A 16,827-nucleotide genomic window follows, 5' to 3' on the forward strand; every position below is an offset into this window, starting at 1 on the left:
AAATCGTGTTCTACGTTTAATCGATTTCGGTGCTTTGATTTTAGCAGACTCATAGCACTAAAAGTCAAGCTTTCAAAAAGATTGATCATACGATATTATTCTTTTATGTTTATCAGCCATTTAATAAATTGTAATTACCAATATGACGGTAGCCTGGAAAATGAGGCTTTGCAGTAAAAGCAACGGCCACTATACAGTACATTTAAGACACAATAGCGATTTACTTTAAAATATAAATTACTGTCGTTAAGCAATAGCCTTATTATAAAAGAAGTCACTCCAATTCGGAATATAGAAACTTGCTAGCCTATGTAACGTTATTCAACTTAACAGTGCAGACTACACGCTGTTGTGTATTTGTGTCATAGAACGCTGTTTTTCACACGGACTAAATTTGTGATTATGATGTCATAATTAATTTATCGTAATTGCTCTTGATATTACCTGTCTGCGTGCTTGTTATTCATTCTTTTGTTTGAAGTATCTAGCGTTAAGCCGAGAAGTCACACACATGATAAAAATAATAAAAGAAAAGACAACGATGGGCACTCGGCGACCCAAGGAATATTTAAAACGACCCCACTTGGGGTCGCGACGCACACTTTGGTGACCACTGAAACTCGACTATAATGCAATTGAAAAAATCGATTACAATTACTGTTTAAGATAACTAATTAAAATCATGAAAAAAATCTGAATAATTAACTAGTTCGGTTATTTACATATTCAAGCTGAGTTGTCATGAACTCATGGTCTGTCATCAGATTAGGCAGTGTGACAAATCTTTGAATTGATAACCAACTATATGAACAACTGATGAAAAACAAGCACATAAACCATGAATATATGTATACACGCATATATGAAAATATACAAGCAAAGATGAGTTCGCTTTTGAAAATATTTAAAAGATCCACAGCCTCAGTTTTCAGTACCATTGTGTCAGCTTGGTCAAGATAACATCCCCATCTGTCTTCTTGAACTACATAGCTGATAATATACCACCAACTTCGAATGAGATTCTGCAACAACCTAAACTTGGCAAGTTGCCATCCAATTTGAAAACTGCAGTCATCTCACTGTATAAATATGATGATATCAAGTTTTAAAATAACACCAATATCACAACATAAAATAAGTGAACAATTTTGGTTTAACATAAAATAGATGAACAATTTTGGTTTTAACTGAAACATTCTGTTTTGAACATAGCATATTTTTCCTAGGTAGATGTTAGCTGTAGCATACAATATGTTTGTGCAACACTTTTTAGACTACGTAAAGGCTTTAATACTGCAACTCAATATTTGTTAAAAAGTGAAATACTATAGTAAAGTTTTTAAATTTATACATAAAGTTCCCCGCAATTCAATGACAAATAACCACTTACGATATCTGTTGATTTTTAACTTCGGCAAGAGCCAACACCATGCTTAAATGCGGAGTTGCGAAAGAAAAGCATGAAAATATCTTTGTAAACTATCTAACCTCTACTTCTTTAGCATTTTGAACGAATATCACATTGGCATGGGGCCATGGGGGTGCACAACATACAAGGCACACATGTACAATGTGGCATGCCATAAGCTTAAACGTGATACACGACGGGTTTAGTATGACATAATTTAGATATATAGTATAATTATAACATTTAAATTCAGGGATGCGCATCACTATTTCTCCTCTGAAGCCCCAAATTACAAATTAGGTCTATCCAAAACGTCCTAAAATCAGTGTTTTTTTAGGACAATGAAATGATTCAGTAAATAGTTGTTCGTTCATATGCATTTTAGTTTGTTGTTCAAGAAAATTAGTTTATAATACCTACAATTATTCAAGCGTAGCATGGCACCCGACAAAATTATTTTAAAACTTCGGCACATATCCCCATTTGTATTGTGCAGCTCTGACTTAGGCACCAACATCCTTCAAGGCATGGCTGCGTGCCACCCCTCATGTTGTTTGAGTTAGAATTACCTAGTTTAAATATTAGTTTTTTTTTTGTGATTAGGTATTTGTGTTGTGGGTTTTTAGAAAAACAAATGTACCCAACGCAGGGTGGTCCAAGGTTATTTAGGGGGCCCACAAGATTTTCAGATTTTATTATTATGGCACAGACACAACTTGCAAACATACCACACATTGTGGCCTGCTCTCGTTTTCCACAAACAAATACTTTTCCTCCCATATCGACTTTGAAAATCTGATTGAATTGGTCAGCTTTCTTTTCAAACTCCTGTTTACAAAATGCTGCAGAATGATTGAACACTAAATTTCTGTAAATGTGAGGTACAGGAGGGTAATAAGATCCACACAACATTGATTGATATTAACTAAATTTTGTGTTACTGGTTAAGCTGGTTACAAAATGACAATGCGACAGGAAGTAGTTGTTAGGCCACAACAGCAATCAGTAGAATCAGCATTATGAATACATTATAAAATAAATCAATCCAGATATGTTTACACAAATCATGTTTGAGAAGATTCATGTAAAAATCAAACTGACCCCAGAAAAATTAAAATAAGCATAGCTGCCCATACTAACTACTGGAGCCAATAACACAACAAAATCAGTTGTAAAAATACCATGGGTAGTCGATATACAATACATAAACCATTAACTGTTGTAAACTTGTCATATTACTGAAAATTAAGGCATGCTTCGCAAAGTAAGGTTCAGATCAGCAACAAATGTAGTATTCATGGCAAATTTTTTTTTCAATAAGATGGAAATCAAATCTTAAGTTTCTACATTGACAGATGCCGAAGTAAAATTTATCATGGCCAAATTTTATGATGTTGGAAGGTATTTATGGCTTGTGTGGAAAAATTTACATTTGTATATTAATATTTAATATATCTTGTTATACGATACCAGTAACTGTCTAAAACAGAAAGAAAATTTTTAACCGGCAATTGTGAATTCTGATTCATAAACTTCTCTCTTGAATTAAATAATTCGTCTGACACAGTATTGAAAAATTAAGCTTTTGAACAAATGTTTGTCTGAAATCTGAATTGTCTATTTGAAATATTTTGATAATTTGGCATGTGGTACACTTTTGTAGAATTGTGTTCTGTATCTGATAAAATTTTTGTAAATATACAACCATAGAAAATTAGTTCTCGAGTCGCACAATATTCAGTATTTAATCATCGAACTTTCAAATACAATAGACCAAATGTCAAACATTTTGATTCATGCATTGATTAAAGTGAAATATCAATGGAAATATTTGTGCGTCGAATTTCAAACTCCATTAACCAGACTTTATTTATCAGAACTTTCTGTCTTTGTTTTTACCAAAAAGAGTTTGGCTGTTACACCAATTCAGCTGTTTGTAAACTCCTGCGTTAAAATATTTTCCCAAAGATTTCAGATTTGTGAAAACCCACCTTCAAGGTGGGCAGTTGTTTTAAACAACTACAACTTAAAATGTTTCAAATATCATGTCAACTGTTGCTGACATAGCTACTGCAAGAACAATCATATATTTGAAAATCACCAGTGGTGCCTGGGACCCCGTTTGAAATAACTTCACAAAGAGCAATAATTTACCTTTTCCTGTCAGTCTCCTGTTTGAAGTTCTCTTCTCTGATATCTGTTTATCATGCAAGGCAGCTGCATATATCTACTTGAAAACATGCTCACGATATATGTTGATAGGGATCTAAAAAAAGAAAAGGGCATTCATCAAAGTAATATGTAGTAGTTTCTAATGTGAAAGGCATGTCAGCCACCTAGCCACAAAAAGCGGATATTCAGGTAAAAAATAGATATTCCACACCAACACAAAATCACCTCAAAATGCAATAGCAATCTCAGCACTGACTAAGCAGCCATGAAGTAACAATGCATTAGTCCTCAGGTATATTGAATAGTGAAAGATCATTTATTTTATTCTACCAAAATCAGCAGTATAACTGTGCAAATCTACTGTAACAATTTTATTGAGAAAATAAGTAACTAATACAATATTGACTTTTGTGAAAATATTTCTAAAAGTCAATGAAAATTAGATGGGTTCAAGGAAAAGTGCAATGTGTTACATAAAATCATTATAAGTATTCATCTAATGATTTTGTGGTTGGAAAGGAAACAGCAGCAGCAATAATAAAAACATGTCCACAATTTACTTATAATTAGCATCAAAGTTCCAGGGTAAATTATAAATAATTTACAATAGAAAGGCTACCCAAAGTACATCTTGCATTTGCACAATGGCTGTCAGGTAGATACAATTGTTATATCATTATTATACAGAGTAGATTTCTAACATTCTGGATTCAATTTGACTTATCTGTTTGCTATGTGTGTATAAACATTAGCATCATAAACACAAAATTCAAATCCTAGTGCTATAACATGACAATTTGAACACACCCATGAAACGAATTGAACATATCAATAAACGGTAAAATATATAATCCACTTTTTCAGTATGGCAAAAATAGGGCATTAAGTGGGGAAATTGTAATGTACGATGCAAGATACTCCAGTGTGCAGGGCATGTTTATTTACCATCTTACTGAGTGGTACCGAATGTGGTATTACATACCTATTTTAATATTATACTGATTTTGAAGCATGTAGAAACTAAGGAATTCTATATGGTTTTGACAGTATAGTGCAGGGGTGGGCAACCCCTGACACACGTGCCAAACTTGACACGCAAGCACATTTATTCGGCACTCGAGCGAGACCTCGGAAACGAGATCATTCTCCTTCAGATAAAAAGTTTCAAGACTCCGAATTATCTGATGAAATTAGGTGTTCGTTTATCTAATATAGTTTGTTAATAATCCGTTGTTTATATAAACTATTTTTGTCCTTTGATGACATATGGCTACAAAGAAATATATTATAACGTAATAAATGAGCGAGCTCTCAAGAAATTTTGTCGAGAAGAGCGCAGCATTCATTTGGCAACATTCTTACATAATATAGTTCGTCTGTGCCAGCGTTTTTGTTCATTCCTGCTTGGTTTATGAAGTTGTACAGCTCATGTTGGTTAGAGTTACTTGCTTACCTATTGTATAATATATAAATTGATTTTGAAAGAAATATAAGCGATTAGGGAAGGGAATACAAGAGAGGAATGCAGAAAACAAACTATTGCATGATTGGGATGCCATTCCCGTTTTCGTGTCTTAAAAACTTTGCAACTGCAACCTGTTTTAATCTGCATATGCTTGTGAATCTCTCTCTATTTCTTTGAAAGTTACAAAATATAAACCGTATGCAAAATCTCTATCAACGGTAATGCAGCCGCAGAAGTCTCACTGATATAGAATAAGAAAGTAATCAAATCTATTTGCCGGACTGATATTTCCCTGAATAGTGAGTGAATCTGTCTGTACATGTTTAAAAGGTTTATTATTGCTAATTTTTGCCTTGAAAGTAGCAAAGCGTTGTTTTTAATTTTGGTCGGCATGCGGGAGATTTTTGTCGTTGAGTTTAGCCAATTTTGGCACGCGAGCCGTAAAAGACTAGACGAGAAATATAAATAAAATATAAAACAATAAAAAATAGGACAATCCAGTCTCGCCACAATACCCCCCTTTTCATTAGAGAAAATTCAGAAAAATTTACTCTCAAAAAAAAAATAAAAACATCCCCCAAGAAAGGTATTAAACACAGTAAGAATACAAAACTCGTAGAAAACTCAAATTGTCAATCAGCAGGTATTAGCAAAATATGAAACACAGTAAAACGAAATACTAAAACAGTAGAAAGCATCCCTGAAAGTATGGCAATTATACAGCATACTATTTACAAATACACAATAGCAATACAAAAGAAAACTACAAAATCAAATAAACCCTGAATAAAAAAAAATACTAACTAGTCCTACCTAAATATGTACATCATAGCACAATTCCCAATGTAATTAATTCAAAACAAAATGTTACAGAGCATAAATCAAGTATGAAAATCATCCAAGTAGGCAGGTCTACGCCTTGTCCTACCTGAACGAGTAACAACCTGATTTTCATCAGACCCCCCTACAGGCAAATCTAAATAAACTTCTGGCTCAACATCAACAGGAATAACAACATCCTGCTCATCATCATTAGAAACAGCAATATTGTCTGGGAAATCAGCATTAATAACAGGCACACTGTCACAATCTTCCCTCAAATATAAACGAAGATGATCAACATGAGCTATTCTACAATTACCAGTGTTAACATTCTTAATACGATATACAAAATGTGAAAAATCAGAAGTTCGTCCCAGTTTTCCATCAGGACCAGCAAGAACATCCTGAAATTTGACAAGCAAATCATGAACACTTTGACGCTGTTCATCCGTTAAATCTACTGGATCGTCAACGATATTTTTTAAATGTTCAGGTAGTTCCCTTGTGTCCATGACATCACCAGGCACCACTTGTTCCAGAGAAGAGACAGTCCGGTTTTCTCTTGGGCATAGTAGGCCTAAACCGATCAGCAGATCCGCAGGTATTTCTACCCCGTCCTTGCCAACATTGACCACCATGAGAGGCACTAAAGAGCATGGGGCGTCCACCACTCCGGGAAATAAAAACAAATCTCGATGACCATACTCGCTCTCAAACACACACGCAGCCTCTGCCACAGCTATGACGTCACTATTGGGTTTCCATGGGCAATTCAAACGACCATAAATCACCATCTCACTCTCTCTGGGAACAGTCACACATTTCTCTACAACAATTCTACAACTAGGAACAGACGAAACAGGCTTAGTCAGGGAATAATAATCACTCTCTGAACAGCACACATAGAATCAACAACAAAAAACTGCATAATCTATAAGCGTAGCAGCGCTACCAGAATAAATAAGAAAACGTACAGTAATGCCATTCACATCAACCATAGCATACCAGCAAGTGGGTAATCTCAAAGAACAAATCAAATTATCAAAATCATGGTCCATGCATAAATTCGTAATCTTTCCAGTAGCAACTGAGGACTCCCGTGCTACTGATTTCTGTTTAAAGGCATATCATTATTCTTGGGAGCAGGGTGAAACTGGGGAATATTCCCACCGTCACGAGGAGTTTGGCCATTCCCACCCCAGGCAAAATTTGAGCTATTCCCTGGTGAAAAATTTCCTACTGAGCCATTGACCGTTTGCTGGGCCGAATATGCAGTAGAAGGCTGCGAATTCTGTGGAACATATTATCTATCACACTGAGAAGCTATATGATCCCTGCCATTACATATCTGGCACAGGTTCCCCGGACAATTCCTACGTATGTGACCCTTGGCACCACAACCATAGCAAGTAATACCTTCATTCCTACGCCCACTCTTCTGACGGAAAAATCGGGGTTTATGACCTTTGTCAAACATAGCACGAAAACTGTCAAGCATCTCTTTAATATCATTCCGCAGCTTACTAAATTCAGATTCACACACACCATCATCACGCTCAGAATTACTCACAACAGCTACCATGGGCTTACTAGCACAATTAAAACCAGGCGCGCTGTGCGTAGCATCAATAGAATGACATACATCTGCCACAGTAATTAATTCATCCAAACTCTGAGTCTGCCTGATGGTCAAAGTCTTACACATCTCGAAATCAGGAAAACCTGAAATGAAACGCTGCTTAATCAGATTCTCACGAGCAATAACATCCAAAGAAGGATAAGCCTTCCTTGACAATGCGCGAAGGGAAGTAGCATATTCCGTTGGCGTCTCATTGGCCAACTTCTTCCTGTTATTAAACAGAGTAGCAAAGTATGACTCCTTACCCTCTGGATAATAACGCTTTTTCAAGTGACTCACTGCAACACTCAAACTGTGTCTATCGCGAAGAGATAATTCATTAAACAAGGACAAAGATCTGAACCGACGGCTGCTGCCCGGGCATAATAATCTGACCGTTTTTCTAAGCTGAAAAGCGACTGACACGTAAGACCCTTATCCTCTTCAAATTTCAAAGCTCTCATTTTAATATTAGCTACTGCTTAACTGCTGTTCACATGGAACCCTTCTCGTTTTCGGCTTTCAAAGCACTCATTTGAATTCGACGGCTGCTGCCCGGGCACAACAATGAGACCGTTGTGCTACGCCGACAAGCGAATGACCCATCTTTAACTGCTGTTCACATCGAACCTTTCTCCTTTTCGGACTTCAAAGCTCTCATTTGAATATTTGCTACTACCCCCAAGATCTGAACCGACGGCTGCTGCCCGGGCATAATAATCTGACCGTTTTTCTAAGCTGAAAAGCGACTGACACGTAAGACCCTTATTCTCTTCAAATTTCAAAGCTCTCATTTTAATATTAGCTACTGCTTAACTGCTGTTCACATGGAACCCTTCTCGTTTTCGGCTTTCAAAGCACTCATTTGAATATTTGTTACTACCACCAAGATCTGAATCGACGGCTGCTGCCCGGGCATAACAATGCGACCGTTGTTCAATGCCGACAAGCGACTTACCCATGTTCAACTACTTTTCACACAAAACCCTTTTACTCTTCGACCTCCAAAGCTCTAATTTAAATACTTGCTACTGCCACCAAGATTTGTACCGACGGCTGCTGCCCGGGCATAAAAATCCGACCGTATTTCTAAGCCGACATGCGCTTGACACGTAGGAACCTTATCCTCTTCGAATATTTTCAACTGCTGTTCACATGAAACCCTTCTCCTTTTGGGCCTTCAAAGCTCTCATTTGAATATTTGCTACAACCACCGAAATCTGCACCGACGGCTGCTGCCCGGGCATACCAATTCGACCGTTCTGCTATGCCGACAAGCTGCTGATCTCATGAAACCCTTCACCTTTTCGGCCTTCAAAGCTCGCATTCGAATATTTGCACCGACGGCTGCTGCCTGGGCAAACCAATCCGACCGTTATGCTTCTGCTGGGCTTAACAATGCGACTGTTCCGCTATGCCGACAAGCGACTGACCCATGTTCAACCGCTGTTCACACGGAACCCTTCTAATTTTCGACTTTCAAGGCAAAGCTCTCATTTGAATATTTGCTACTACCACCAAGATCTGCACCAACGGCTGCTGCCGGGCATAACAATGCGACCTTTTTGCTAGGACGACAAGCGACTGACCCATGTTCAACTGCTGGATACATGGAACCCTTTTCCTTTTCGGCCTTCAAAGCTCTCATTTGAATATTTGCACCGACGGCTGCTGCCTGGGCATTACAATGCGACTGTTCCGCTATGCCGACAAGCAACTGACCCATGTCCAACCGCTGTTCACACGGAACCCTTTTCCTTTTCGACCTTCAAAGCAAAGATTTGTTACTACCACCAAGATCTGCACCGACGGCTGCTGCCGGGCATAACAATGCGACCTTTTTGCTAGGCCGACAAGCGACTGACCCATGTTCAACTGCTGTTCTCCTCTTCGACCTCCAAAGCTCTCATTTGAATATTTGCTCCTGCCACCAAGATAAGCACCAACGACTGCTGCCCGGGCATAACAATGTAACCTTCTGCAAGGCCGACAAACGACTGACTGGCCCATGTTCAACTACTGTTCACACGGAACCCTTCTCCTCTTCGATCTCCATGGCTCTCATTTGAATACTTGCTACTGCCACCAAGATTTGTACCAACGGCTGCTGCCTGACTTAACAATGCGACCGTTCCGCCATGCCGCAAGCGACTGACCCATGTTTAACTGCTGTTCACTTGGAAACCTTCTCCTTTTCGACCTTCAAAGCTATCATTTGAATATTTGCTACTACCACCAAGATATGAACCGACGGCTGCTGACCGGGCATAACTATGCGACCGTTGTGCTAGGCCGACAAGCGAATGGCCCATGTTTGACTGCTGTTCACATGGAACCCTTCTCGTTTTCGGTCTTCAAAGCATTCATTTGAATATTTGCTACAATCACCAAGATCTGAATCGACGGCTGCTGCCCGGGCATAACAATGCGACCGTTGTGCTAGGCGGACAAACGAATGACCAATGTTTCTCTGCTGTTCACGTGAAACCTTCCTCATTTTCGGCCTTCAAAGCTCTCATTTGAATATTTGCTACTACCCCCAAGATCTGAACCGACGGCTGCTGCCCGGGCATAACAATCCGATTGTTTTGCTAAGCCGACAAGCGACTGACACGTAGGACCCTTATCCTCTTCGAATATCAAAGCTCTCATTTGAATATTGGCTGCTGCGGGGCATAACAATGCGGCCGTTCTGCTAGGCCGGAAAACGACTGACACATGTTAAACTGCTGTACTCATGAAACCCTTCTCCTCTACGACCTTCGAAGCTTTCATTTGAACATTTGCTCAAACCACAAAAATCTGCAACGACGAATGCTGCATAAGCATAACATTGCGCCGACAAGTGACTTATCCATGTTCAACAGATGTTCACATGGAACTCTCCTCCTCTTTGATCTTCAAAGCTCTCATTTGAATATTTGCTACTGCCTCCCAAGATTTGCACCGACGGCTGCTGCACCGGTATAACAATGCGACCGTTCTGTTAGGCCGACAACTTGTTTAACTGCTGTTCACATGAAACCCTTCTCCTTTTCGACCTTCAAAGCTCTCGTTTGAATATTTGCTACTGCCGACAAGATTTGCACCGACGGCTGCTGCCGGGCATAACAATGCGACTGTTCCGCTAGGCCGACACGCGACTTACCAATGTTCAACTGCTGTTCACATAAAACCCCCTATCCTTTTCGGCCTTCGAGGCTCTCATTTGAATATTTGCTACAACAATCAAGATTTGCACCGAAGGCTGCTGCCCGGGCATACCAATCCGACCGTTCTGCTATGCCAACAAGCGACTGACCGACCCATGTTCAACTGCTGATCACATGAAACCCTTCTCTTTTTCGGCCTTCAAAGCTGTCATTTGAATATTTGCTACTACCACCAAGATCTGCTGCCCGGGCATAACAATCCGACCTTTCTGCTCGGCCGACAAGCGACTGCTTGTCATCTTGTTCAACTGCTGTCCACATGAAAGATATGCTTCGACGGCCGCGGCCCGGGCGTTCTGCTATGTTCAACAGCTGTTCACCCGGAACCCTTCTCCTCTTCGATCTCCAAAGCTCTCATTTAAATATTTCCTATTGTCACCAAGATTTGTACCGACGGCTGCTGTCTGACATAACAATGCGACCGTTCCGCAATGACGCACGCGACTGACCCATGTTTTAATGCTGTTCAAATGGAACCCTTCTCCTTTTCGGCCTTCAAAGCTCCCATTTGAATATTTGCACCGACGGCTGCTGCCTGGGCATACCAACCCGACCGTTATGCTGCTGCCGGGCATAACAATGCGACTGTTCCGCTATACCGACAAGCGACTGACCCATGTTCAACCGCTGTTCACATGGAACCCTTCCCCTATACGACCTTCAAAGCTCTCATTTGAATATTTGCTACTGCCGACAAGATTTGCACCGACGGCTGCTGCCGGGCATAACAATGCGACTGTTCCGCTAGGCTGACACGCGACTTACCCATGTTCAACTGCTGTTCACATGGAACCCTCCTTCTTTTCGACCTTCCAATCTCTCATTTTCAACATTTGCTACTACCACCAGGTTATATGCTCCGACGGCCGCTTCCCGGGCGTTCTGCTATGTTCAACTGCTGTTCACACGGAACCCTTCTCTTCGATCTCTAAAGCTCTCATTTAAATATTTGCTATTGCCACCAAGATCTGAACCGACGGCTGCTGCCCGGGCATAACTATGCCACCGTTGTGCTAGGCCGACAAGGAATGACCCATGTTTAACTGCTGTTTACATGGAACCCTTCTCGTTTTCGGCCTTCAAAGCTCTGATTTGAATATTTGCTACTACCACCAAGATCTGAATCGAAGGCTGCTGCCCGGGCATAACAATACGTTCGTTGTGCTAGGCTGACAAGCGAATGACCCATGTTTAATTGCTGTTCACCTGAAACCTCTCTCCACTACGACCTTCAAAGCTCTCATTTTACCATTTGCTAAAACCACAAAAATCTGCACCGACGGCTGCTGCCCAAGCATAACATTGCGGCCGACAAGTAACTTATCCATGTTTAACCGCTGTTCCCATGGAACTCTCCTCCTCTTTGAACTTCAAAGCTCTCACTTGAATATTTGCTACTGCCACCAATATTCGCACCGACGGCTGCTGCCCCGGTATAACAATGCGACCGTTCGTTCTGCTAGGCCGACAAGCGACTACTTGTCAACTTGTTCAGCTGCTGTTCAACTGGAACCCTTCTCCTTTTCGACCTTCAAAGCTCTCATTTGAATATTTTCTACTGCCAACCAGATTGCACCGACGGCTGCTGCCGGGCATAACAATGGGAATGACTTATCCATGTTCAACTGCTGTTCACATGGAACTCCTTATCCTTTTCAGCCTTAGAAGCTCTCATTTGAATATTTGCTACAACCACCAAGATCTGCACCGACGGCTGCTGCCCGGGCAAACCAATCCGACCGTTCTGCTATGCCGATAAGCGACTGACCGACCCATGTTCAACTGCTGATCACATGGAACCCTTCTCCTTTTCGGACTTCAAAGCTCTCATTTGAATATTTGCTACTACCACCAAGATCTGCACCAACAGCTGCTGCCTGGGCATAACAATGCGACTGTTCCGCTATGCCGACACGCAACTGACCAATGTTCAACCGCTGTTCACACGGAACCCCTTCTCCTTTTCGACCTTCAAAGCAAAGATTTGCTACTACCACCAAGATCTGCACCGACGGCTGCTGCCGGGCACAACAATGCGACTTTTTTGCTAGGCCGACAAGCGACTGACCCATGTTCAACTGCTGTTCTCCTCTTCGACCTCCAAAGCTCTCATTTGAATATTTGCTCCTGCCACCAAGATAAGCAACGACGACTGCTGCCTGGGCATAACAATGTAGCCTTCTGCAAGGCCGACAAACGACTGACTAGCCCATGTTCAACTACTGTTCACACGCAACCCTTCTCCGCTTCGATCTCCAAAGCGCTCATTTTAATACTTGCATCTGCCACCAAGATTTGTACCGACGGTTGCTGCCTGACATAACAATGCGACCGTTCCGCAATGCCGCAAGCGACTGACCCATGTTTAACTGCTGTTCACAAGGAACCCTACTCCTTTTCGGCCTTCAAAGCTCTCATTTGAATATTTGCTACTACCACAAGAATCTACACCGACGGCTGCTGCCGGGCATAACAATGCGACCTTTTTGCTAGGCCGACAAGCGACTGACCTATGTTCAACTGCTGTTCTCCTCTTCTACCTCCAAAGCTCCCATTTGAATATTTGCTCCTGCCACCGAGATTTACACCGACGACTGCTGCCCGGGCATAACAATGTAACCTTCTGCTAGGCCGACAAGCGACTGACTGACCCATGTTCAACTACTTTTCACACGAAACCCTTCTCCTCCTCGATCTCAAAAGCTCTAATTTAAATACTTGCTACTGCCACCAAGATTTGTACCGACGGCTGCTGCCTGACATCACAATGCGACCGTTCCGCAATGCCGCATACGACTGACCCATTTTTAACTGCTGTTCACATGGAACCCTTCTCGTTTTGGGCCTTCAAAGCTCTCATTTGAATATTTGCTACTACCACCAAGATATGAATCGACGGCTGCTGCCTGGGCATAACAATGCGACCGTTGTGCTAGGCCGACAAGCGAATGACCCATCTTTAACTGCTGTTCACATCGAACCTTTCTCTTTTTCGGCTTTCAGAGCACTCATTTGAATATTTGCTACTACCACCAAGATCTGAATCGACGGCTGCTGCCCGGGCATAACTATGCGACCGTTGTGCTATGCCGACAAGCAACTTACTCATGTTCAACTACTTTTCACACAAAACCCTTATCCTCTTCGATCTCTAAAGCTCTAATTTAAATACTTGCTACAGCCACCAAGATTTGTACCGACGGCTGCTGCCTGACATAACAATGCGACCGTTCCGCAATGCCGCATGCGACTGACCCATGTTTAACTGCTGTTCACATGGAACCCTTCTCGTTTTCGGCCTTCAAAGCTCTCATTTGAATATTTGCTACTACCTCCAAGATCTGCACCGACGGCTGCTGCCGGGCATAACAATGCGACCTTTTTGCTAGGCCGACAAGCGACTGCCCCATGTTCAACTGCTGTTCTCCTCTTCGACCTCCAAAGCTCTCATTTGAATATTTGCTCCTGCCACCAAGATTTGTACCAACGGCTGCTGCCTGACTTAACAATGCGACCGTTCCGCCATGCCGCAAGCGACTGACCCATGTTTAACTGCTGTTCACATGGAGGCCTTCTCCTTTTCGACCTTCAAAGCTATCATTTGAATATTTGCTACTACCACCAAGATCTGAACCGACGGCTGCTGACCGGGCATAACTATGCGACCGTTGTGCTAGGCCGAAAAGCGAATGGCCCATGTTTGACTGCTGTTCACATGGAACCCTTCTCGTTTTCGGCCTTCAAAGCACTCATTTGAATATTTGCTACAATCACCAAGATCTGAATCGACGGCTGCTGCCCGGGCATAACAATGCGACCGTTGTGCTAGGCGGACAAACGAATGACCAATGTTTCTCTGCTGTTCACGTGAAACCTTCCTCATTTTCGGCCTTCAAAGCTCTCATTTGAATATTTGCTACTACCCCCAAGATCTGAACCGACGGCTGCTGCCCGGGCATAACAATCCGATCGTTTTGCTAAGCCGACAAGCGACTGACACGTAGGACCCTTATCCTCTTCGAATATCAAAGCTCTCATTTGAATATTGGCTGCTGCCGGGGCATAACAATGCGGCCGTTCTGCTAGGCCGGAAAACGACTGACATATGTTAAACTGCTGTACTCATGAAACCCTTCTCCTCTACGACCTTCGAAGCTTTCATTTGAACATTTGCTCAAACCACAAAAATCTGCAACGACGAATGCTGCATAAGCATAACATTGCGCCGACAAGTGACTTATCCATGTTCAACAGATGTTCACATGGAACTCTCCTCCTCTTTGATCTTCAAAGCTCTCATTTGAATATTTGCTACTGCCTCCCAAGATTTGCACCGACGGCTGCTGCACCGGTATAACAATGCGACCGTTCTGTTAGGCCGACAACTTGTTTAACTGCTGTTCACATGAAACCCTTCTCCTTTTCGACCTTCAAAGCTCTCGTTTGAATATTTGCTACTGCCGACAAGATTTGCACCGACGGCTGCTGCCGGGCATAACAATGCGACTGTTCCGCTATGCCGACACGCGACTTACCCATGTTCAACTGCTGTTCACATGAAACCCCCTATCCTTTTCGGCCTTCAAGGCTCTCATTCGAATATTTGCTACAACAATCAAGATTTGCACCGAAGGCTGCTGCCCGGGCATACCAATCCGACCGTTCTGCTATGCCGACAAGCGACTGACCGACCCATGATCAACTGCTGATCACATGAAACCCTTCTCCTTTTCGGCCTTCAAAGCTGTCATTTGAATATTTGCTACTACCACCAAGATCTGCTGCCCGGCCATAACAATCCGACCTTTCTGCTCGGCCGACAAGCGACTGCTTGTCATCTTGTTCAACTGCTGTCCACATGAAAGATATGCTTCGACGGCCGCGGCCCGGGCGTTCTGCTATGTTCAACAGCTGTTCACCCGGAACCCTTCTCCTCTTCGATCTCCAAAGCTCTCATTTAAATATTTCCTATTGTCACCAAGATTTGTACCGACGGCTGCTGTCTGACATAACAATGCGACCGTTCCGCAATGACGCACGCGACTGACCCATGTTTTACTGCTGTTCAAATGGAACCCTTCTCCTTTTCGGCCTTCAAAGCTCCCATTTGAATATTTGCATCGACGGCTGCTGCCTGGGCATACCAACCCGACCGTTATGCTGCTGCCGGGCATAACAATGCGACTGTTCCGCTATACCGACAAGCGACTGACCCATGTTCAATCGCTGTTCACATGGAACCCTTCTCCTATACGACCTTCAAAGCTCTCATTTGAATATTTGTTACTGCCACCAAGATATGCCCCGACGACTGCTGCCCGGGCATAACAATGTAACTTTTTGCTAAGCGGACAAGCGACTTACCCATGTTCAACTGCTGTTCACATGGAACCCTCCTTCTTTTCGACCTTCCAATCTCTCATTTTCAACATTTGCTACTACCACCAAGATATGCTCCGACGGCCGCTTCCCGGGCGTTCTGCTATGTTCAACTGCTGTTCACACGGAACCCTTCTCTTCGATCTCTAAAGCTCTCATTTAAATATTTGCTATTGCCACCAAGATCTGAACCGACGGCTGCTGCCCGGGCATAACTATGCCACCGTTGTGCTAGGCCGACAAGGAATGACCCATGTTTAACTGCTGTTTACATGGAACCCTTCTCGTTTTCGGCCTTCAAAGCTCTGATTTGAATATTTGCTACTACCACCAAGATCTGAATCGAAGGCTGCTGCCCGGGCATAACAATACGTTCGTTGTGCTAGGCTGACAGGCGAATGACCCATGTTTAACTGCTGTTCACATGAAACCTCTCTCCTCTACGACCTTCAAAGCTCTCATTTTACCATTTGCTAAAACCACAAAAATCTGCACCGACGGCCGCTGCCCAAGCATAACATTGCGGCCGACAAGTAACTTATCCATGTTTAACCGCTGTTCCCATGGAACTCTCCTCCTCTTTGAACTTCAAAGCTCTCACTTGAATATTTGCTACTGCCACCAATATTCGCACCGACGGCTGCTGCCCCGGTATAACAATGCGACCGTTCGTTCTACTAGGCCGACAAGCGACTACTTGTCAACTTGTTTAGCTGCTGTTCAAATGGAACCCTTCTCCTTTTCGACCTTC

At 42.4% G+C, this 16,827-nt stretch overlaps 1 protein-coding gene across 4 annotated transcripts; it reads right to left on the bottom strand.

Annotated features, from left to right (window-relative positions):
* Positions 1-599: 599 nt before the first annotated feature.
* Positions 600-6,778, bottom strand: LOC120336249 (uncharacterized). Of its 4 annotated transcripts, none has more exons than XM_078113676.1 (4): positions 4,943-6,778; positions 3,563-3,674; positions 2,137-2,276; positions 600-1,079 (listed from the first exon to the last, which is right to left on the bottom strand). In XM_078113676.1, exon 1 carries the CDS (start codon positions 6,659-6,661, stop codon positions 5,927-5,929), a length of 735 nt encoding a protein of 244 aa, XP_077969802.1. In that variant the 5' UTR covers positions 6,662-6,778; the 3' UTR covers positions 600-1,079; positions 2,137-2,276; positions 3,563-3,674; positions 4,943-5,926. The 4 variants fall into 4 exon arrangements, with proteins under 4 accessions (XP_077969802.1, XP_077969800.1, XP_077969799.1 ...); XM_078113674.1 differs by having other exon boundaries at positions 2,137-2,250; positions 4,563-6,778; XM_078113673.1 differs by having other exon boundaries at positions 4,563-6,778.
* Positions 6,779-16,827: the final 10,049 nt, after the last annotated feature.

This window comes from Styela clava, chromosome 6 (genome assembly GCF_964204865.1).
Source record: "Styela clava chromosome 6, kaStyClav1.hap1.2, whole genome shotgun sequence".
Classification (NCBI taxonomy): Eukaryota; Metazoa; Chordata; class Ascidiacea; order Stolidobranchia; family Styelidae; genus Styela; species Styela clava.

Excerpts from the sequence above, each read along its gene's own strand:
- LOC120336249 (XM_078113676.1), bottom strand. The coding sequence starts at position 6,661 with ATGGTGATTTATGGTCGTTTGAATTGCCCATGGAAACCCAATAGTGAC.